The 22,871-nt window shown below is 54.9% G+C and overlaps 2 protein-coding genes across 3 annotated transcripts; one reads left to right on the forward strand and one right to left on the reverse strand.

Moving 5' to 3' along the window:
* The first annotated feature begins 266 nt into the window (after positions 1–266).
* DNAJB12 (DnaJ heat shock protein family (Hsp40) member B12) lies at positions 267–17,666 on the forward strand. 2 transcript variants are annotated; one of them, XM_032695001.1, is made up of 9 exons: positions 267–435; positions 4,048–4,222; positions 5,120–5,265; positions 8,301–8,486; positions 9,892–9,971; positions 10,870–10,979; positions 13,704–13,876; positions 14,741–14,889; positions 16,048–17,666. In XM_032695001.1, exons 1-8 carry the CDS (start codon positions 303–305, stop codon positions 14,860–14,862), a joined length of 1,125 nt encoding a protein of 374 aa, XP_032550892.1. In that variant the 5' UTR covers positions 267–302; the 3' UTR covers positions 14,863–14,889; positions 16,048–17,666. The 2 variants fall into 2 exon arrangements, with proteins under 2 accessions (XP_032550892.1, XP_032550891.1); XM_032695000.1 differs by having other exon boundaries at positions 275–435; positions 14,741–17,666.
* A 2,965-nt stretch (positions 17,667–20,631) lies between these two features.
* DDIT4 (DNA damage inducible transcript 4) lies at positions 20,632–22,130 on the reverse strand. The gene is made up of 2 exons (XM_032695646.1): positions 21,980–22,130; positions 20,632–21,770 (listed from the first exon to the last, which is right to left on the reverse strand). Exons 1-2 carry the CDS (start codon positions 22,074–22,076, stop codon positions 21,289–21,291), a joined length of 579 nt encoding a protein of 192 aa, XP_032551537.1. The 5' UTR covers positions 22,077–22,130; the 3' UTR covers positions 20,632–21,288.
* Positions 22,131–22,871: the final 741 nt, after the last annotated feature.

Consider the following 22,871-nt stretch of genomic DNA (forward strand, 5'->3'; position numbering starts at 1 on the left):
CTTGAGCTGAGAGAACTCCTGAAAGGGTTAATCCTCCCCTCCTGCACCAGGGGCCGGGGGTGCCCTTTTTGGGGAGGGGGGAGCCGGCTGGGGGGGATTCCCGTCCCCCCGAGTCCCTCTATCCCCGTAGCCTCCAATTTCTTTATCCCAGTCCCCCCCCCCAGTCTGTGTCTCCCCGGAGGTTCCCCCGCCCAAGATGTCTATCATAGCCCCGCCCCGCCGCGGGCGGACTTTGGTGACGTCATCACTCCGCGCCCGGTCCCGCCCCGCTGCCTCCCCCCCCCCTCCCGGCCGCCGCCGCCATGGAGTCGAACCGGGACGAGGCGGAGCGGTGCATCGGTATCGCGCTGGCCGCCGCCAAGGCCAACCAGCCCGACAAGGCCCGCCGCTTCCTGGAGAAGGCGCAGCGCTTGTACCCCTCGCAGCGGGTCCGCGGTGAGCGCGGGGCCGGGGCCGCGGCGGGGGGACCCGGGGGGAGCGCGGCCTGCGCGGCCGCCGCCGGGCCTGACCTCTCACCCGCACCGCGCCTGCGCAGTCCGCGCGGGGCACGCTGGGAAAGCGAGTGTGGCGGGGCCCGGCGGGGTCGGGGGTCCCGGTGACCCCCGGGCTGCGGCACTGCCCGGCACCGACCCCTCGCCTTCACTGGGGCCCGGGCAAGAGAGTGCCGGGGAGGGCAGGGGCACCCCGGGAGCTCCCTGGATCCCTGACGCCGGGCTGGTGGGAGCAGCGCTGCGGGGCTTGACAAGGCGGGAGAGAAGTTCTCGGGGGGCTGCGGAAAGCCTTTCACCCTTCTCCTTCTCTCCTGCTCCTCCTATGCCTGCTTTCCCACTCCTATTCCTCTCTTCCTCCTATTCCTCTCGTCCTCCTCCTCCTCCTATTCGTCTCCTCCATATGTTCCTCCTTTCCCCCTCCTATTTCTCCTTTCCTATTCCTCTCCTCTTATTCCTGTTCCTTTCCTCCTTCTCTTATTCCTCTCCTGCTCCCATTCCTCTCCTCCCTCTCTTACTCCTCTTCTCCTCCTTCTTTTCCTCCTTTCCCTCTCCTCCTATTCCTCTCTTCCCTATTCCTCCCCTCCTCTTATTCCTCCTTTCCTCCTCTTATTCCTCCTCCTTGTATTCCTCCTCATCTCTTCCTCTTATTCTTCTCTCCCTCTCTTGTTCCTTCTCCTGTTCCTTCTACTTTCCTCGTCATATTCCTCCTCCTCTCCCTCTTCTGTTCCTCCTCTCCCTCTCCTGTTCCTCCTCCAGCAGTTTCCCACCGTTCCCAGACAGACAGGCCATGCTGAGCTCACACCCTCATACGTGTAACAGAATAACCCTCCTCCTTGAAGGCCTTCGGAGTTTTGAGGAAGGATCTCACTTCCTGGAAGCTTTAGTGAACGTGGGAAGTGGTCTTTGGAAGCAACCAAACACAATCCTTTCCCTGCCTGTTCTGACGTACTGGAAATTTATACAAAGGGCCGTGGGTTTATTTTTTTTTCACTTTGATCTCATCTGAGTTTGGATTCTTTGGCTGAGCTTTGCAGCTTGTGTGTCCCAGGGCTTCCTGCAATGCTCCTTTTGGCTGCTCAGGCCTCTTCCTGCTCCCCCAAACACGGTGTGTCAGCCTGTTGTGAGTGCAGCATGGTTTTCCTGCCCTTCCTTTCCTCGGAATTTATACTTCTGTGAAATTACTGCGTAGGAAAAGTGACTTTTGGAGGAAGGCAGAGGCCGGGGGGGGCAGCAGGGGCAGGTTAATGTTAAACACAACGTGGTAATTTGTGGCCAGCCCCAGCCAAGTCTCACATCCAAGGACCCTTTGTGTCTGGAGTTGGGAAATGCTGCCGTACATCCTGCGGTTCCACGGAGGTCACTGAGTCTCCAGAGCTCCTGGGAAGTCTCTTTCCCATGAGTTCCAGGGGGTTTGGCAACACTCAGCGACGTGGCCCTTGTGCAGCTGCAAACCCTGACCCCAGCTGGGCCTTTGGTGTCGTCACGGGGCCAGGGGAGGGTTTTGCAAGGGGATTTCAGCAAAAACCCTCTGTGTCAGCGCAGCCCCAGCCACCTCAGAGTGGGAGTTGGGGAAGTTTTGTTGGGCAAATGTTGGCTGATAAGCGAGGAAAAGTGGAGCTGAGGTGGCAGAACTGAAAACTAATTCAACTCTGTCCATCCCAGGAGCCCATGGATTTGGGCTGTGCTGGGGCTGCACGGGGCACCAGCATGGCTTTGGGGTGCAGAAGCAACAGGATTGGGGCTGCAGAGCCAAATGGAGCTGTGCTGTGGTCACCCCTGGATTTCTGTGGTTGGATTTGGGAAGTGCACTTTGGGGTGGTGGTTAATGACAAGCTCAGCGTGCCCCGGCCGTGTGTGCTGGGACACAGAACCCCCCGAGTGCTGGGCTGATCCTGGGGGCTTCCCACTGACAGACAGTGGGGTTAGGTGGGATATTGGGAAGAAATTCTTCATTGTGAGGGAGGTGAGGCCCTGGCACAGGCTGCCCCATCCCCGGAAGTGTCCAAGGCCAGGTTGGATGGGGCTTGGAGCAACCTGGGCTAGTGGAAGGTGTCCCTGCCCAGGGCAGGGGGTGGAATGGGATGATCCTTAGGGTCCCTTCCAACCCAGACCATTCTGTGATTCTAAAATTCTCTTGGTAGGCTATGGGGAACTGAGCCCAAAGCAGCAGGAGCAGGGGGCGGGGGGGAACAGCCTTGTGAGGCGAAATTTAAAAGCTCCATGTTTGCTAGGAGCAAAAGCCAAGCCTGTGATTCTGTGAATGCTGGAGTGGTGTGAATATGAGGGAGGGAAGGATTTATTTTTCTGAAATAAATTATTTTTACATTAGTGAAACCCCCCCAAGCTCAAAAGCTCACCCAGTGAGTTACTGCTCGTTACCCCACTGTCATTTTTATCCCTCATCCCCTGTTGGCTCTTGGATTACGGAGTGGATTTTTCTTACCCCTCCAAGCTCTGGGGGCAGATAGGATATCTTGGATATCTTGGCTCATCTCTTGGCCTGCAAGCATTGTTTGCACTGGCTTTAAGAAGGTGATACCCCCATAGTGCAAGGTCTGTAGTGTGCAATCCATGGGAGGAGGTGGAACATCCTTCCCAGTTCTGGGCTCTGGATAAAGGACTGCAAGCTCAGGATACTGAGGCTTCTGTAAATAATATGTCTGGGTTTAATCATAGTACGTGTGCCTGTTCTTTCTGATGAAGAAATCAGTCAGATTTAAAAAATAGTGGCTATCCAGCTGCCAGGGATGATGGAAAGATATTCCATGTTGGAGTCTGCCTCGGTTGTGTCTCCTGTGTGGTTAGGCCAGGCCTGGGTGTTTGTCCCCTGTTGGCTGAAGAGGATGGAGGACAGTGCCTGAGCCTTGTGAGGAAGAAAAGCAAAGGGAAAGTGAATTTCTGCAACTTCTGTTCAGTAATTAAGCAAGAAAATGGTTTTCACAGCTGCTCCTGGTCTGTGGGTAAGAGAGGAGAACAAAGTGTGACTGGTGTGACGGGGCCTGTCGTGCTGGCAGCCACCAGTGCTGCAGTTCTGTCCCCAGAAAGGAGGAGTGTCCCTGTGGGATTGGCATCCCACAGAATCATTCTCTAAGCTCTCTAAAGATACAGCATTGTCACATCACTTCCCCAGCACAGCAGACTCTCAAAAGGAGGAGATAAAGAGGAGTAATACACTTTATAATATGCTAGAGGACAAATTTGGGCACACTTTGCTGCTGAGGAGAGATGTAGGGAGGGGAAAAGGACAAGGATGCACCACTTTGGTGATCTACTGTGGCTCCTGGGCTGTCTGGTTGGGTAGTCCTGGGGGTTTTATGGAGGCTGTGTGCTTTGGGAGAAGCAGGGAATCTCTTCAGCACATCTGGGCAAGAAGCAGCAGGAGCTGGAGGGTCCCCTTGGGTGGAAGGGTGGGGGTCTTCCTGAGGAAGGGTGAGGGGTCTTAGAGCAGTGGCAGAGACGAAGAGGGGTCTCTTCATGGTCGAGCTGGAGGGGCAGATTGAGCTTGATGGTCTCTTAACTCCTTTTTTCTTTATTCTTTACCTTTTTCTCGTTCCAGTCCTGCTGGAGTCACTCAACAAGGGCGAGCAGTCGGCCAATGGCCAGTCCCAGTCCAGGGAGTCCACAACCCCCCCCTTCAGGAAAATGAGCGGGGACTTCCCGTCAGCCAACGGAGAGGCCGGAGGGGAGGCCCCCAAGGGCTACACTCAGGACCAGGTGGATGCAGTGAAGAGGTGTGTGAGCAGCTCTCTGGGGCAGTTTGTTTGACTTTATCGTGTGGCACCACTCTGGTTTTCACAGTGTTCTAAAGATTCCAGCTTTGAAACCACGTGGAGTGGTGTTAAAAGCACACCCGGGAGGATTTATGGTTCCAGCAGCCCTGGGAGGCGGCTGAGTTGGGTCTGCCCGTTTTCCAAACCCTGTTTCAAGCTTTCCTTTATTCCTTTCTACCATTTGCACATCCTGGAAGCTGAAGGACTGATCCCCAGGCACAGTCACTTGGTAAATGTTGTTTGAGGTTATGGGCATGGCCTGAATTGCACAAGAACCACTCTAAGGGACTTGCAGGGGGGTTTCTTACATCATCCACTTCTCCAAAAACCCAGCCTGCTGGATTCTGTCTCAGATGAGTCATGTGAGAAGCAGAAAACCATGGCTGGGCTGTGAGTGTGCCCGGAAGGAACTGGACTGCACACCCTGGGCAGCTCCCTCCTTCCTCCTCTGGAATTCAGCTGTTAGGTTTAGGTCTGTGAATTAGCTGAGGAGAGAGGAAGGGGAAAATGCCAAATAAGCCCAGATATCCCCCAGATCCTGTAGTCCCTCCCAAAGAGCCTCCAAAGCGTGAGAGTGATGAGTGTGAGGTTTATTTGCCAGTCCCATTATTCCTCTGCGGGTGATATCCGGGCCTGAGGAGAGGCCCCTCCACCTCTACTGGCCCGACTCGTTCCGTGGGAGTGTTTGTCACACCCGGAATGAGTCGGTGAAAACAACTGGGTCACCCCGTGAGGGCTGAGTAACCCCGAGGGCCCTGCGCGACGCCGCCGAGGCCGTGGTGTCACGGAGCCCACGCCTTCGGGGCAGAGGGGCTTGCACTCCTCAGACTCCACGTTTTCTCCCCTCTCCTCTGGCAGGGTAAAGCAGTGCAAAGACTACTACGAAATTCTGGGAGTAAACAGAGAAGCTTCTGACGAGGACCTGAAAAAGGCCTACCGGAAACTGGCACTCAAGTTCCACCCGGACAAGAACCACGCGCCGGGGGCCACGGAGGCCTTCAAAGGTAAAGGCAGCTCCAGGTTTGGGATCTGCCCCCGACTGCCAGGCAGTGGCACTGAGCTGGGCTAGTGACAGCTCCTAAAAACAACCTCCCGGGTCAGGTGGAGTGAAATCAAGCTGCTCTTTGTGAAGTTGTCTCTCTTCGGAGCTGGTTGGATCATGAACGAAGCATAAGCTTAAAATAATAAGCACAGGTTGGTGCGGGTAGGATTTGCCTCTGCCAGTGGGGCAAGGAGCAGCCTTCCTTCCCTTTCTCCCAGCAGCCCTTCCTGTGTGTTGCTCCAGCCTCCTGCCACGCTACTCAGAAGGGAATTCCCTCAGGATGTGAGGGAAGCATCCTGGTTTTTTGTAGAGGTGCAGGAGTGTTCACTTAACAGGGAGAAGCCCCAGGTCCTGCAGGTTCTGGGTGCACCCCTGTCTACTGGCAAACCCAGGAGAGACCCAGTGAGTTGTGCAGCACCAGAGGCAGCTCTTGGGCTCATGAACCCCTTGAGAGAAACATTCTAGGCAGCACCTGACCATTGTGAAAGGCTGTGGATGGAATTGGTGGATGGGAATCCCACGTGGAAGTTTCTGGGGTGTAACTGAGCCCAGCCAGAACTCAAAAAAGGTCACCAGGAGCTCCAGTTCTGCTGCAAAGAGCCCCATTCTCAGGGCCTCTCTGCAAATGCAGCAGGAACGTTTCCTGGGTAATAAGATACCTTAAAACTGGAGTGATTTTCCAAGACGTGGAACATGGCCAATGCTTGGAACGTATAACCCCATTTTCCCCTGCAAGCTGTGCAAGTTTGATTCTTATTGTTGAGCTAAATGTGGAACCCTCTGATACCAGCTGTACAGCACTGTTTTTGTGGTGTTAAAGCCACAAAAGTGGTCTGATTCTGGCCATTTTCTAGGAAGGAATTCTCCCCTGTGAGGGACGTAAGGCCCTGGCACAGGTTGCCCAGAGAAGCTGTGGCTGCCCCTGGATCCCTGGAAGTGTCCAAGGCCAGGTTGGTCAGGGCTTGGAGCAACCTGGAATAGTGGAAGGTGTCCCTGCCCATGGCAGGGGGGGTGGACTAGGTGGTCTTTAAGGTCCCTTCCAACCCAAACCATTCTGTGATTTGGGGAGTGAAATGCATGAGGCTTCTGCTGGAGCAGGGAGCAAGGCTGGCCTGGTGTGAGTGTACTGATACAGTATTGGGGTGAGCTCCTTGCAGACATGAATTCAGCAGTAAAAGTCTTATGTAAGGTTTGTTCAAGTCTTTTAAGACTTAAATCCTTAGCTGATAAGTGTTAGCAAACAGTGAGCTGACCCCCAGCTACTTGGGAGAGCCTGTGTGGTGTGGGGGGCAGATGAAAGAGCATCTGCAGACAGGTACAGCTCTGCATGTGCAGAGCTGCTGCTCAGTGGCTCATCCTTGGATCCCTGCTTTGGCAAAAGGCAGGTTTCTTCACCTGTAATCTCCAATAATGATGTTTGCAGAGGGCTCTGACAAGAGTTACGTGCCAGAAGAGGTGTGTTAAGCAAGGTGCCCTTTATCCCCTGCTGCAGAGCTCTCTGCTCGTGGGTTATCTCCTCCAGGCCTTGCCTCCTTGGCTCCCTGTCCTTCAGCCCCCAAGCTGAGCTCCCAGCTTGCTGAACTCCAGCTGTTTGGTTCCAGAGGGTGAAGGGGGAGCCTGCACTGCAGTGAGTGTATTAGTTAATTTTTTCTTACGTTGATGTATTACCTGAAGTCTTGGCAGTCACCTCCCCAGAGGGTGCTGATAAAGTGTCTTGTCCTGAGCCAGTGTCTCAGTTTATAGTTGCAGTTTGCTGCAGCCTGTGGCAGATTTGCATCACTGCCTGTCTGATGCTGGAAAAAAAGAGATGAACCTGGTTACTAGGAGCTAAAATCCTGATCTGGAATGAGGCATTTCTTGGCTTTGTCAGCACAAAGTCAGACAGTGAACAAACCCTGCAGTGCTCTGTTCTCATTGTTTGGCTGGTTCTTTCAAGCTGTGTGGTTCATACACTCTGAGTCACTCCTTGTCCACCAGCTTCCCTGCCTGGCTCTGGAATTGTTTGCTCTGTGTGCACTAATTATAACCAAGAAGGAGAAGGAGTGTATTGACATTACATCCTCCACACTCCCAGTCTCTAGTCCAAGAGGAAACCGTACACCTCCATCTGACCATGGGGAAAATGTTGAATCTTGGAGTTGATCTCCTCCAAAAGGGCATGAATCTCCCTTTTCTATCCCTTCTACTTCTCCCTTCTCTATCCCTTCTACTCCTGTCTTTCCCACACCAGGCAGTCGCTGCCACGGGCATTTTGGCTCCTTGCAACAGAGGGAGGCTCTCGGGTGGGTTGGTGCAGAGGGGAAGTGGGAAACAGGAACATGTCGAGAGGGAAGTACAGAAATAGGAGGGTGGCAGGCAGGTGTTCTGGGAGAAGGGCTCAGACTGCCAAGGCTGGAAGGAGAGAAACTCTGGGAACTGGCAGGACTTCAGTTCCAGTTCATTTCCACCGTCACAGGCACTGATTAACAGTCCTTGTAATTATGCACCTTACGTCTGGCATCTGGAAATTTTGAAATTCGTAGCTGACAGACACAACTTCTAGCTAATGTTTCCCTACCAGCTTTCATGGAAAGTTTTAAAGTCTCTTTCAGTGATCTGGCCCATATTTAAACTGTTTGCAGTTCTGGTTTCATGCTCCGACACTGAATTCCCCTAATGCCGCGTTTGAATAAAATTTGTCAACTGCAGTTTTATTTCCCTGTAACGGTTACAGCTGAAGGGTTTCCCTAAGGACATGCACCAAATTCATACCAGTCATATCATAACTCCTTCATTCGAATCAATTAAGGGACTTTTCATGGAGTCTCTTGGTGTGACTTCCTCCTGTCTGCCTTTGCCAGCGACGTGTGCCAGGTCACCAGTGGCCCGTTGAAAAGACGTGGGTAGTTGAGAATCCCATTTGTGTGAGGAGAAAGGCGAGTCCTGGCAGTGTGCAGGGCTGAATGTCTCATGTGCAGGAGAGAGAAGCTAATTGCTTCCTTATTGTCCCTGTTGCAGCCATCGGGAACGCGTACGCGGTGTTGAGCAACCCGGAGAAGAGGAAGCAGTATGACCAGTTTGGAGATGAGAAACTCAACCCTGCCCGGCATGGGCACGGCCACTCGGACTTCCACCGCGGGTTTGAGGCCGACATCTCCCCCGAGGACCTCTTCAACATGTTTTTTGGTGGTGGTTTTCCCTCTAGTAAGCACCTTAAACCTTAATCTCTTTGAGCGGGACGCGATGCTTTGGCAGAGTGACAGCGCAGTAGGGATTGATTTGGCCGTGCAGGGGTTGCTGGGCTTGATGGGAGAGGGTTCTCCTTCAGCCACGACCTGAACACCTCGAGGTTTTTAAGTTGTTCAGGTGGGTACTTGGAGAACTTGGCATCCAGCAGGAAATACCATGAGAGCTGGACTTCTTCCCAGCTTCAGGTGTTTGTTTGCATGGCTGGCAGCATTAGCTGCTGTTGGCTTGGGTTGGATGTTAGAACAAAAAATTACTTGTTTTAAGGATTGTTGTAAAAATAATCCTGTTTTGAGGAAGGCTTTTCTGCCTGGTGGTTTGAGAAGTTAAATCTTCTTATCAGAGCAAACCCTGGGCCTTGCTCCCGATCTCTATCTGCTCTACCACGCAGCTGGAGCAGTTTCTGTGAGATCACTGGCCACTTCCTGCTCTCCCCCGTGTCCCAGAAAAGGAAAGTGTGTTTCTACAGCACAATTTAAACCTCTTGAATTGAGAATGAAGTCGGCATCCTGTCTATCCACAATACTCATCGTGGCTTGGACAGCAGAAAGGAACTGAGTGCCTGTTCCTTCACTTGCTCAGTTCCAGTCAGGAAGACACAGATTTCACATCAGGACAAGGGTCTTCTTTTGGAAGACTCACTTGTCCTTGCTCTGGTTGTATCTGACTGGCAGTGGAGACAAGGGTTGTCTGACCTCTGTGGACCAACTTAAAAAAGAAATAACTTGGTTTCAGTGAAGAAGATTTGCTCTGGTAGCTCTCTCCTGTCCAGTGTGTGGGAATTAACACACCAACACCAATGACAGGCATCTGGAAGCCTTTTGCAGCACTGGTGTTCTGCCTGGCAGAGAGGCCAAGCTACTCCAGCAAAACCAGCACACTGCTATTTTGGCTTAGTCCTTTTTTCCCCTCTCCTCACTGTCCCGAGGGAATCCAGGGCTGCTCTCTCAGCCAGGCTCCCCCTGCAGCTGTAGCTTTGATATTTAAAACAAGACATGGTTGAGCTTTGTTTTCAGGGTGGAAAAAATACCAGAATTATTTCTGTTTGTAATTGGGTTTAATCTAAAGGCAGTTCAGTCAGAAGAGAGGAGGCCTGTACAAGGTACTCTCTCTGTGTAGCTGACCCTGCTTTGAGCAGGAGGTTGGACCTCCTGAGGTCACCACCAACCTGAATTTTCATATGATCCTGCAAAATCTGACAGAAATACCTCTGTGCCCGCTCTGTTTGCACTCAGTACACCTCAGGAATGCTCCTGTTTCAGCAAGTGCCATGGATCATGGCCACCTTTTGTGGTTCCCTCCTGGCCAGCCAGCACCACCCTCCACACTGTGACTTTGGTGTAACAGTTTTCTTTGCCTGCAGGTAACGTTCACGTGTACAGCAATGGCAGGATGAGATACACCTACCACCAGAGGCAGGACAGGAGGGAGCACCAGGGGGATGTAAGTGGACAGCAAACCAGGGGCTGGGAGGCTAAAGGTGTTCCCAGCATGTGAACTGGGAGCTGTTTGCTGTGGCTGGCTTGGGAAATGGTGCTGCTCTCTGCCACCCTCCTGAACAGAAAGCTGGAGTCAGGGGGGTAGCCAGTTTTATTTTTAAAAAACAAACAAACAAGAACTTCCTGAATATTTCTTTCCCAAGCTTAAAGGGGAGAGTGTACACTGCTGGAACTGGAGAGAGCTCGGGAGGTGAGGGAGAGGGGGAATTGCTTTCATCCACCGCTGAAAAGGGGAGAAGGCTTTCCATAAAACCAGTCCTGCTCTCTAGCAAAAACTCTAGAAAAACAAAATATGGGCGTGAGGCTTCTGGAATTCCCTCATAAGGTTCCTCCTGCCAGTCCCCTCTGCCCTTTGTCACATCCAGTGGCTTTGGACCTTCAGAGTCACAGTACCCAGTGTGCTGCTGGGTTCCCCCCAGTTATTTTGAGTTACTCCTGAGCCAAATGCCTGTGAGAAGCAGGAGAGTGGAGGTTGTGTCCGAGCACTGGGAGGGAGGGAGAGCAGTGCTATGGGATCCTGGGGCACAGGGCTGTGGATTGGCACTGCACTGGATCCTGGGGCACAGGGGTATGGATTGGCACTGCACTGGATCCTGGGGCACAGGGGTATGGATTGGCACTGCACTGGATCCTGGGGCACAGGGGTATGGATTGGCACTGCACTGGATCCTGGGGCACAGGGGTATGGATTGGCACTGCACTGGATCCTGGGGCACAGGGGTATGGATTGGCACTGCACTGGATCCTGGGGCACAGGGGTGTGGATTGGCACTGCACTGCTATGGGATCCTGGGGCACAGGGGTGTGGATTGGCACTGCACTGTGTGTTTCTGTTCCCACAGGGTGGCCTGGGGCTGTTTGTCCAGCTGATGCCCATCCTCATCCTGATCATTGTGTCTGCTCTCAGCCAGATGATGGTCTCCAGCCCACCCTACAGTCTGAGCCACAGGCCGTCAGTACCTGTTCCCCCCGGCTGGGGAGGGGGCGTGGGGGGACAGGGATCTCTGCTCTCTGTTTTCCCTGTTTTCCTTTGGTTTGTTGCTTTCTCTCCTGACCCCTTGCTCTTGCTGTCAGCTGTCTCACACAGCAGTGTTGGCCTCCTGGTTCTCAAACAGATGTGAAATGGAAGGGACAGAGAAGGTTTCTCACTTCCCTGAGGGAAGGGTGTTCTTTGACAGGGACCTTCTGCAGCCCTTACCCACAGCTGGCTGTGTCCTCCCGGAAAGGGACAGGCAAAATGGTTTTGGGAGGCTCCAGCCCGACACCAAGATCCCACATGGAGAACAAATTGAGGTGTAGAGTTAAATTGGGCAGTGAAAAGCAAAAGCCAGATCTGTTCTTCATGAAAGCCTCAGTTTATACCTAGTACAAAGCAGCAGAGGAAGAGAAGAAGGAATAAAAGGCACTCCTGTAGAGTAAAAGACACTCCCAGAGAAATGCCCTGTTTTTGAACTCTTATCTTGCCATGAAATAGTGGCCAGGCATTTACGATGCAAAAGTGAAACTGTTTCTTTCTAGATCCTGTGGAAATGCCCCATCTGCTCACTTGGCTGACAAATGGAATGAGTCTTTCTTCTTAGTCACTTTGCAGTGACAGCAGAGTGGGAAAACAGGCCTGATTTCTGGCTGCTTGCATCATCCTTAACAAAAGCTTAGTGTGTGTTCAGTGGAAGTTCCTTATGTGTATTTAAAGAGGGCAGACTTGGTTACAGCCCAGGGTTCCTGCTTGGTTTCACAGGTAGCAACGTTTGCCATTGATCATAGAATCCCAGAAGGGTTTGGGTTGGAAGGGACCTTAAAATTATATTGTTCCACCCCTGGCCATGGACAGGGACACCTTCCACTAGACCAGGTTGCTCCAAGCCCCATCCTTTGTGGTCTTGAACACTTCCAGGGGTGGGGCATGATGTTAAATACTATAAAACCCAGCTTAGCTTTCAGATTCAGGGTAAAAAGACTGTGACATTAGTGCTTGGAACCAAAGATGGAGTGGCTTTGGCACAGTTAAGGGTTGTTCTGAGAGGGTTGAGCTGTGATTTCCACAGTTGGTATCGGGACTGTAAAATTAAGCATTACATATATACCAGTTTGGATTGTACTGGTGAAGAGTTTGTGGGGTGAGAAGACACTCAGGGGAGGGAAGTTTTGAAGTTGGGCAGGGATTTGCTTCTAGCCTTGCCAGCTGCCAGAGGAAAGCCATCCCTGAGCCCCAGATGTTTCTCTGCTACTCTGTTCCGTGTTCCCTGTGCTGTCCCTGTCTCTGCATGCTGGGGTAGCAGCAAGCAACCCAATTTCCAAGTCTGGATTTGGACAAGGGAAGCAAATGGGCTGATCCAGTCCTCCCTCCTCCTTCCTGAGCGACCAGGGCAGTTCAGCTGGGACGAGGCGGTGCCGTGCCGGCAGGAGGAGCTGCTGGACCGCTCACAGCAGCTTGTGCTGTGCTGAGAAGGGAAATGCTGTGCCTGAGCTCGGCGAGCAGGAGGCCAGAAGCGTCGAACCCGGTGATTTTAATGCCACTTCTCCGTAGTGGAGCTGTCACTGAGGAGGGCAGAGTCCTAAAGAACCATTTGTCACTCCGTGACCTTTGTAAATCTCTTCCAAAAAAGCAGCTTCCTGCTGGAAGAGCTACCTGGCTGCGGGCCTGGCTGTGCCACTCTGCTCTTCAGTAACACCTCATGGAACTTACCCGACTTAATTACACGTCTGACTGCAGGTGGCAGGTTCCCTGTGCCCTTATTTTCATGCTTTACACCCAAACATGCTGCTGTAGCTCTGCCAGCCTCAGTCCTCCTCCCGTGAGGGCACACTCTGTATGTAGTTCATTTTACACAGGAGTATGAACTCTGGGGGAGCTCAGGGCTCTGCCTTCACAGCTCACATAGTGAGCTGGGTTCTCCCAGGCTGCACCTTTGCCTTGAAAAATCCCAGGGGCGCTTTTTGCTCCTGTTGAGGCCATCTGGTGACCTGCTGCTCATCCCCGAGAGCTGGACCTTGGTGAAACGTGCAGGAGTCTTTGAATCACTCCTGTAAACCCTGATAACAGACTGAAGGGCGACCCAGATGAGTTAATGTTTATACCTGGCTTAAGGATCAGGTTGGCTTTTAAATGCAGCAGCCAGCTGGTATTTATTATTATGGGGAACTTGGGGCACGTCTCCAGGTGGAGCCGTTCCTGACAAATGCAGTGTTTGGGCGCGGGTCCTGCGTTCCAGCTCCCACACACCCCGGTGAAGATCTCTAGGTTTGCTGGAATGTCAGGGCTTTGTCTAAAATGCACATCAACAGGGCCAGGGGAGGAAGAGATTTCCTTCTGGAAAGTGCTCTCTGTGCTGGTTGGTGCAGAGCAGGTCTAATTTTGTGAGCGGAGGAAATTGCGGAGAGATTTAATTAGTGCTGAAAATCCTGGAGAACACTTTATTTTAAGTGGGTTTAGGCCCTGGGCAATCTGCCTCGGAGCTATGTCTGTGTTCAGAGCACTGCCTACCGAGCTGGAGGCCTGGCAGCTTCTCTCTCCCTGTGTTGGCAGTTCATTTCCACCAGAAATGCTTTTCCTTTCCCTGGGGCTGGTTGGGAGTGAGGGATGTTTCCAGCGGTTTGGAATCACGTCACGCTGTGGGGGGCTTTGCTGTGCCCTTGGAGCAATTCCTACACTGTTCTGCTCTTCTCCCTGGACCAGGTCTGTGGGTCACATACACAGGAGATTGACAGAGCACTTGAAAGTCCCCTACTACGTCTCTGAGAACTTTGCAGACGAGTACACGGGCACGAACCTGAAGAACGTGGAGCGGAGCGTGGAGGACGACTACATAGCAAACCTCCGGAATAACTGCTGGAAAGAGAAGCAGCAGAGTGAGTGGGGGGGCAGGAATGGAGAGTCTGTGCTAGAGTTGTACTTTAACACGGTGCCAGCATATTTCCTGTGTTGTTGGCTTGGGTTTCTTTCAGTCTGTGACTTCATGACAGACCCGGTACGTGGGGTTTGCTCTGTTTTGGTTTGGTTCCTAATGCTGCTGTAGAACTGGTCAGACAAGAGCTGTGCCCCGGAGGGTCCCCTGCCCTGTCAGCAGGATATCTCTGATTTCCAGTGGAGGGGGAAGGTAGAATCATAGAACCATTGAAGTTGGAAAAGGCCTCTAGGATGTGTGTAATACTTCAGTTCTCCAAGGACTGTGTGGAAAAGTCTGCTGCCCGTGGTGTTGTGCATCCCAGCCCTGCTCTGAGGGCTGTGGGGGCGTGTGGGACTGGGAGGGGTGGTGTGACAGATGACCCTGCCAACCATCCTGGCAGCACAGTGTGGCAAGGGCAGCGAGGGGGGCAACCTGACTTCCCTGGCTGCCCATTCCCAGCAAGTGATGGCCACAGCTGTGGCTGGGGTAGGATTCCAGTGCCCGGAGTGCCGTAGGGGCTGTTGGAGCCCCGGGTGTTGCCAAGCGAGACCGATGCCCCAGTGCTGGGGTAACCTTTGCGTGCCCCCTGGGACTGGGGGCCGGTCCCGCCGGGCTCCGGAGGCTTTCCCAGGATGGATGAGCTGTCAGCAGCTCTGACGCCCATCCTGTCCCACAGGGCCATTTCCTCAGCCTCATCCTGTGTTTCACCTCGCCCTGGATGCTGGAGGTGCCTCCCGTTCCCAGCAGAGCCCGTGGGGGGGCCAGGGCAGGGCGAGTGGGTCTCATCCCGGGCGGAATTCCTAACGCTGGGCTTTTCCCTGTGCAGAGGAAGGCTTGTTGTACCGGGCACGCTACTTCGGGGACTCGGACCTGTACCAGCGGGCACAGAAGATGGGCACCCCCAGCTGTAGCAGACTGTCAGACGTCCAGGCCTCCCTGCACGGATAGTCACGGCCCCGCCCGGCACCAGCACAAGTACGAGCAGGGGCTGCCCCGGGAGCCACCGTAGTGCTTTTAACACTTAAATCCCTGGCTGAGACACAGACCTCCACGAGTCTCCTCGGATGCACACAGGGCGGGAAGCGCCCCCTCCACCGAGCCTTCACTCCTTAATCGAGATGCTGATTTGGTTTAGTTTGCATGTTGGCACCCTCGGCTCTCCCCGTCCCTGTTTTCTCTGGTGCTGTCAGTGCTGGGTCTCCGGGATCCCTGGGTGAGGTTGGGAGCACCTTGGCTGGTTGGCAGTTTGTTACCAGCCATGGCATCCAGCCTCCACGTTTTAATGAACCCTTTTTTGATTGCTTTGTTGCCTGTTTTACTGGAAAAGCTGCTATCCCTGGCACGTGAATGTGATGACAGGGAACGGAGTCCCACCCAACAGATGTTCCCTCCCCCACAGTTGCCTTCCCCTGATGCTTAAGGAGAGCAAAGCAAATGGCCAGAATTCCCAGCAGGTTGTAGAAGTAACTTACTGGTTAAACTGGGAATCTAAATAAAAGCAGCTAAGGAGGGGGTAGGTCTGGAAGATTTAGGGGTTTGAGAGCTTGGATTAAGGAGAGCCCTGATGTGAGACCGGACGTGCTGCACTAAAATAATGAAAAAGAAATTGGCACAGGGTTTGGAGTCCTTTTTCTCCTTAAATTTCTGGGCTGATTTTGCCTACCAGGTAGTGTGGGCTGTGAAACCTGCGGGTCCCTCTATCCCAAAATTATTTGAAAACAGGGTTTCTGCAGAAAAAGATGAAGCTTGTACCAGGTGTGGTATGGACACCATTTCGACTCACAGGGACTCCTTGAGGACACTGGTCATCGAGCTGCTTGATTTGCACTTTTGGGGTTTATTTTCCTTGGCAGCTGAGAGTCTGGCCTTTAAAGCAAATCCTCTGGGCCACATTTTTTTTTTGGTGTATCCTGGTTTTGGATCCATTCTTATCTTGGTCCTCCCGTTCTCTTGTTTGGATGACTTTGCCTCTCCTTTTGCCACATGCTGGTGTTAATTACCTGCTTTTCTTTAATTCCCTCCCTGCACCCCGTGGTCTGTAAAGAGCCTGGAAAAGCTGCTGCCTGTGCTGTGGGGTGGGGAAGGAAGGGGGAGTTGCCCAGAGACTGACACCGCTCCCGCTTTTGTTCCCAGACTCTTGAAATGCCTGAAGACTTTTGGTGAAGTGCACTGAGCCGAGGTGACAGACTTTACTATTTAAAAGAATCAAACCTTATCTTAAAAAAATGGAATTGGAGAATTAGCAACGCACAACTGCCCTCTTTCTTCTCTCTGCCTCTCTCCGCCGTTCGGGCAGCGACTGGGCCAGGAAACCCAGCTTGCCTGGCTTCCTCCTCCCCTTCCATCACCCCAGCGTGCTCTGGGATCCCACAGCCCCTGCAAGAGACACATGGAGTGTAAAAGAACCCAAACTAACTGCAGAAGCTGCGAAGCAGAAGGAGACCCTTCGCTGCTGCCAACGCAGAGAGAAACCGGACGATTTGGTGACAAAAGGAAACTCTAAGAAAGAAAAAGAAGAAGAAAACATAATCTATTTAGCATTAATTTATAGCTGTATATATGTTGTACTTTTAAACTATGCAGGGGTTGGATGATTAAATTATTTTGTTTTCTGCCCGTTCTGGTGCACAGGGAAGCGGGGAAGCCTCTTCCCGGGGTGTCTCGCTCCGCATCACTTTCCTGCCCGGCACTAAAACAAGAATCACGTTGCAGTTGCTGTACTTGGCTTTCAGGAGGCCCAGCGGGGTCGCGGGGATTGGGATGTCCGTACCTGCCTTCAACAAGGGGAACTGCAGAGCTGCAGGGGGTGACAGACCCGGGGGGAGCCGCCCGGAGCCCTGCCGTGGTTTTACAGCGTCAGCAGAAGCCGCGGCGGGTCAGCTGAGCGCCGGCGTCGGCGACGGGAAGGATTGTCCTGGATGGTTTGTGCTCGTCAGTCGTTGGGTTCATCTGTGCACGTAACTTCTTTTTTCGCCGAGTCTGCTGGAATTTTGCCTGGTAATCAGCGTGTGGCGCGCGCTCCGTGCGGAGAGGGCTTCCCACCAGGGCTTCCCACCAGGGCTTCCCACCAGGGCTTCCCGTCGGCCTCGCCCTTCGTCGGGGGGTTTTGTGCGTGTCCCGCGCTCGGGGCTCCTCGCCCACCCACCCACCAAGAGCAGCCAGGCCTTGGCTGCACCTCAACACCACGTTTCCCTGAGGAGACCTGGAAGATACTGCAGATCCACAAGAAATGGAGTGTGGTGTTGCTTCTGAAAGCGGTTCTGCTGGGGGGATCAGGGCAGCCCTGGGCTCTCTGGTGTGTCTCGCTCCGTCACCGCCGGGCAGCACCGGAGGGAGGGTGCCCGAGGTCGGGAGCCACCCCTTGGAAGCAAAGCTGGCACGAGCAGAGCCGCCTCCCATGGGATAAACTGGATGATTTTGATTTTGTTCTGCTGCTCTGCAGTTCCATCTGTGTCTAAAGACATTTCCAGTGAGAACTGTCCCCCCGGCACGCTCGAGGAGTGAATCAGAAGCTCGGCGGCTCCTGGGTGGGCTGGCAGAGGTGGTTTTATCCCGTTGTCCGTAGGAAGCCACTGGCTCTGTCTTCAGCTGTTATTTTATTTTGTGAAATCTCACCCTCCCACTGGCCACAAGCCCTGTTACCCCACAGCCAGCCGTGGCTTGGACCTGATTTTAAGGGGGTTTTGATTTTAATCCTTTTATTTTTTTTTTTTTTAAATGGCTCTTCCACCTTCAGAAGGAAGCGGGTGGAAGTTCAGCATTTGGAAATGGCGCTTGATGGAGGCACAGGGATGATGGGGACGGGGTTGAACGGAAATCCCGCTCGCTGAAGGAGCTGGATGTGTTGCCCGACGGCATTCCCTGCCCGGAGCCTGCCCGCCAAAACCTTTGGATCGTTCTTTTTTCCAGTAGATACCCATGGATCATAAGGAGCGAGAAGGCGTCGATCCCAGTGGATGCTCACAGAGGCTGTATCTCTCGATTTAGAATTAATTATACAATTGTACATCTATAAATAAATGTTTATAATGTGAAAGGCTCTGGCTGTGTCGGTGTCCCGCAGATCCTTGCTCCAGCTCCTCGCTGTGTTCACACAGGCAGGCAGTGGATGGAATTTGGGGTCATTGCCGTCCCGGGAAACCCCTGTGCTGGGGGAGCTTCCCCTTCCCTGGGATGGGAGAGGGATGGAGAAGAGGTGGTGCCCCTGTGGGTCCTGGCAAGGTGACAGCAAATGCCCAGCAGGACATCTTTGCATCAGACTGGTTCCGCTGGGATGTTCCCAGGAGGGCACCTCACCTTCCTGCCCTCCCATTAGCCAGCTCCCTGCATCCTCTGGCCACGCTCCTTTGGGGAATGCTTTATTCTCATCCCAGGGTGCCACTGGCCTGGCAGCACCATCCCAGCATTGAAGGTGCCCTTTGGACGTGGTCCCCATCAGGGTGGGCAGGAAGGCTCAGGCTGCTTTTGTCCTGGCTGGAAAGGCTGGCTTGGATGTGCATCCTGACAGCAGCAACTTGGAAACTGCAGTTGGATTTGGGATCTGTGCTCCCAAATGGGTCTCTTTTCCCCACATCCCCCCTCCGTGGGGCAGCACAAGGCTGGACCCCACGGCATCCCCATCCCCCAAGGGCTGGAGGTTTTGGGATGGGAACTTCCCCCTTTTCCCTTTTTTTCCCCTTCTCTCAGAGGCCAAGGGTCACGTCCCTTCTATTTCCCCTCAGTGCCACATTCCCAGCAGTGGTGAGTCAGCCCCTGGGGAGTCTGGCATGGCTGCAGCCAGGCACGTTCATGGCCCAGGTTTTGGGGTGGTTTTGCTACATTTTGGGTCCAGAGCAATGGGAGACGCTCTGAATTTCAGTGTGTGTTGGTTCCTTCTCACCTGCAGGTGCCCATCAGCTCATTAGCCCAAGCTTCTAATTGGAGCAGCTGCCAAAGACCGGGAGGCAACAAAGGCAGGTACTCTGGGAGCAGTGTCCTCTGGCAGGCAGGTAGGGAGCAAACTCCACTTCTCACTGTCATTTCTGGTAGCAAAACATGAGGGTTGAGCATTACTGTGGGATTTAAATCCTCATTTGCCTTACTGCTGCTTGTGTCCCCAAAATCTCCCTTTTCCCAGTGCTGTGCTGACACCTGGGATCCTCAGGCTGATGCTGGTGCCACAAATAGCTCCACTGATGCCTCCTCGGTCTCAAAATATCCCTTTGCCTACCCCCCTGCCATGGGAGACACTTAATCCAGCCTGGCTGGAAGCTCCTGGCACCTTGCAGAGAGCTGCCAAACCCCAGGGACCTTGCTACGCCCCCAAATTTCCCATGGAAAGGCCGTTTTGCTATAAATAAGAGCAGAGCTTCACCTTCACAGCTGGGGCTGAGACTGAGGGGTGTTTTCTGAACAGAGGGTTTTGCTGCCCCCCCCCCCACCAAAGAGGCTGTCCCATCGCTCTGTGTTCACTTTTGGGAGTTTTGGTGGATTTTACTGTTTTCTTGGCATGATAATTTTAAAAAACAGGATGCGGAGTCCCCTGTCTTCCCTTGGAGTGGCTGGTAGGGGACAAGTGGGGGTCACGCTGCTGCTGGAAGCACAGGAGGCATAGGGCCACCCCCCTCCATGTGCTTAGGAGCTTGATATTTAAAAATACATGTATTTATGAGCTATATTTATCGCTCCAAGTCTCAATGTGCCTCAGCAGGGGATGACTGCACAGCCCGGTCACCGCGCCGTAAATCATCCCGGGAGCAACACACTGCGCTGGCAGTGCCAAAACCTGCTCCTCTCACGGTTTTGCCAAACAAACTTGGGGTTTGGAGTTCCTTTTCCACCCCCCCCAGGGATGGATTTGTGCTGGATGATCCCACGGGGCGCTGCCTGACCCCAGCAGGGGGATGCCCCTCAGGTGAGGGGGGGATGCTCTGGCACGTGACCCTTTGAGAAATGTTCCAAATCCCCCCCCCTTTGCACAATGTGGGGGTGCAGAGGTCTGTTTCCAGCTGTGCCACCCTGACTGCTCCTAGGTGGTATTTACACCAGCGAGAAACACTCCAGTTCGGGGTTGTCCATGTCAAACTCAAGTTTTTTTCCATGAAAAGTCACTGTTTGTCCAAAGGGGGATAAAACAAAACAAAACAAAAAATCCAACAACTCAAACCTGAGCCAGAACAAACTTGTATGTGAATGGAAATGGTGTTTCAGGCTGGTTCTATCCCCCCCATACCTTCCTAGGGGAGGGCTCCTCGTTTGCCAAGTGACTTAATCACCCTTGAGTGAAAGCCTTTTCCCCCCGAGGCCTCTAATTGCAGGTTTGTGTAATTGGTCTCAACTCGGCAGTGGGTTGGGGTATGCTCACTCCTGGCAGGTGTGACCCTCCCCAGCCTCCCTCAGTCACAATTTTAGCCAGTTCTCCTGGTTTTCAGCCCAGATTTTTCCCCGTAGGTCCCAGGGGAAGAGCAGCAGCTCCTGGCTGGGATGTGGGGTGTTCCTCCCCAGGCATGAGCAGGCACTGGGCTGGCTCAGGGCCCTGACTCAGCCCCCCTGAGTCACAGCCCCATGGCTGCAATTAGGAGTGGGCACACCGGGATTCCCCACCATTCCCAAAACCTCCAGCTCCCACCACAGGGGCTGCCCTGCCAGGGAAAGCCTTCCCGAGGGTGCCAGCGGGGATTTCAGAGCAGTGGTTGCATCATCCCCTCCCCGGCCCAGACTGACAACAGGGAGACAGCGGGTTATCAATCAAGACAACTTTTATTAGAAAAGTAAAAAACCACCCGACACGATTTGCATAGGAATTGTCGCACTTGAACATCAAGTGTATGAGTGTAAACTGTAACCAATGAAGCGCCCACACAGTGTCGGGGCCGGGGGTCCTGCCCTCCAGCCCCGCGGCACCTCACGTGCCCCTCTCCCACCACTCTCGTGATCAAAGACACGGCGCGATTCCAGAGCCCCCTCCCGCCCGGCTGCCGGCGGAGGGGGTTTGTCTTTGATCCAGACCCACGGCTCAGCCATCACTCACTCCCCCCCCCGCCCGCCCCCTGAAACCCCATTGATTACAATCCTTGTTACAAAAGAAGAGCCCCACGATTGATCAGCCATCAGGAGACCGGCCGCCCCTCCCAGCAGCCCCGCTGCCGCCTCCGGGAGCATCCCGGGATCATCCCACAATCATCGACAGCGCGAAGCGACCTCCGCCTGGGTCCCGGTCCGCTCCGCGTCAGGGATGTCCCGGCATAGGCGGGGCCCCACGGGGACCTCCACCTGCCCAAACTACTTCCACCTACAGCCCTACTCCAGCCTAACCTAAACTACAGCGGCTGCCCCGAGCCGCCGCCGCGCTCCGACCGGCTCTTCCAAAGCACTCGGGAAGCGGGGCCCGGCCCATCAGCACTCCTCGATGAGCAGCTGCTCGGAGCTGTACAGCTTCTTCTTGATCACCCTGAAGCCCGTGCTCAGCTTCAGCGGCGCGAAGGCCGGCCCCGAGGCGAAGAGTCCCTGGATCTTGGGCCAGAGGCGGGAGTCCAGCCGGAGCACCAGGGTGAGCTGGAAAGTGGGCACCACGGCGGGGTCCACGGCGATGTGCCCCACGTCGTGGCAGGCCTTGCCGTGCTCCACGCACAGGTCGAGGAGGGCCCCGCGCAGCCCGCAGGGTTCGCTGCGCGCCAGGCGCTGCAGCTCCGCCCGCACCTGCGCCAGGAGCTGCGCCGGCATCAGGAGCCGGGAACAGCGCTTGGAGCCCAGCGGGGCCCGGCCCAGCGTGGCCTGCACCACGTCCATCAGGTTAGAGCACAGCAGCTCGTCCTCGGGGTCGTGCAGCAGCTCCAGGTCCAGGTCCGGCAGCGACAGCCCCTCGGCGTACTCGGCATCTGCGGGAGGCAGGAGGAAGGTCAGCCAGGGGCAACACCCACCTCGGGGGCTTGGGATGGAACAGGCGTGGGCTGGGGGAAACACCGATCCCAGGGGCTTGGGGGCGTAACAGGGTCTCGGCACAGCACCGCCACCCCCTTTAGGGACACTCAGTGATTCCTCCCCCCCGTTCCTCGGAGAAACCCCAGGGAAGGGAGCCCGCACTCACCTCCCTCCGAGCCAGAGGCGCTGCCCAGCGACTCGCAGTCGGAGGTCTCCAGGCGGCCCCGCTCGCCGCCCGCCAGCCGCTCCCACAGCCCAGGCATTGATACGGCTCTGGATATGGATGCCGGTGACACCGATCCCGTCCCGGCTCTGCCGCCGCTCTGCCCGCACTGTCCCTGCCCGCCCATTATATCGGGCGGCGCGAGTGTCCCCGCCCCCCGCCCCGCGCCCGCCAATGGGAGCGCGGGGCACGTCCGCCGCGTCTCTCCTGCCCGGTGACAGCGGGAGGCCACGCCCTCGCTCCACTCGGCCACGCCCCCCTCCGTGCCAGGCCCCGCCCCCTCCCGGGCGGCCCCGGGCGCTGCAAACGGGACCCGCGGTTGCATCAGGGGGTCGGTCGGGTCCGCAGGGCCCCCCCGTGCCCCGCACCCCCCAGGGCCCGGGCACCGCCCCCGGGCACCCCCTCAGCGCCCAGACTCAGTTTCCCTGAGTTTTCCAGGTGGTGGTTGCGTGGTGCCACCGGCGCGGGCGGATCCCGCTGCCCCGGCACGGGATGGGGCTGAGCCCCCCTGCCCTGAAGCGGGAGTGATCCCGGTGTCCCATTAGCTGGCGTTGTCCTGGTTTCTTAAGGGAATAAGGGATGTTGGAGTGAGACAGGGTTGAAGATCGAGGGGGGCGAGTGCAGGGCACGGCCGGGCTGGGATGGGCTTTTGCTCAGTGCCAGGCTGGGGGGAATCCCCCTCTTCCCTTCCCTCGTGGCTCCTAAAACCGGGACGAGACCCCGCCGTCCTGCAAGCCCTGCACCCTGCGAGTGTGTCCCCCGCAGCCCAGGTCCGTGCCTGCCAGTCCCCGCGTACGTGACCTTCCCAAAGCCAGACCCCGAGGAGCTCAGGCAG

This window comes from Chiroxiphia lanceolata, chromosome 8, assembly GCF_009829145.1.
Source record: "Chiroxiphia lanceolata isolate bChiLan1 chromosome 8, bChiLan1.pri, whole genome shotgun sequence".
Classification (NCBI taxonomy): domain Eukaryota; kingdom Metazoa; phylum Chordata; class Aves; order Passeriformes; family Pipridae; genus Chiroxiphia; species Chiroxiphia lanceolata.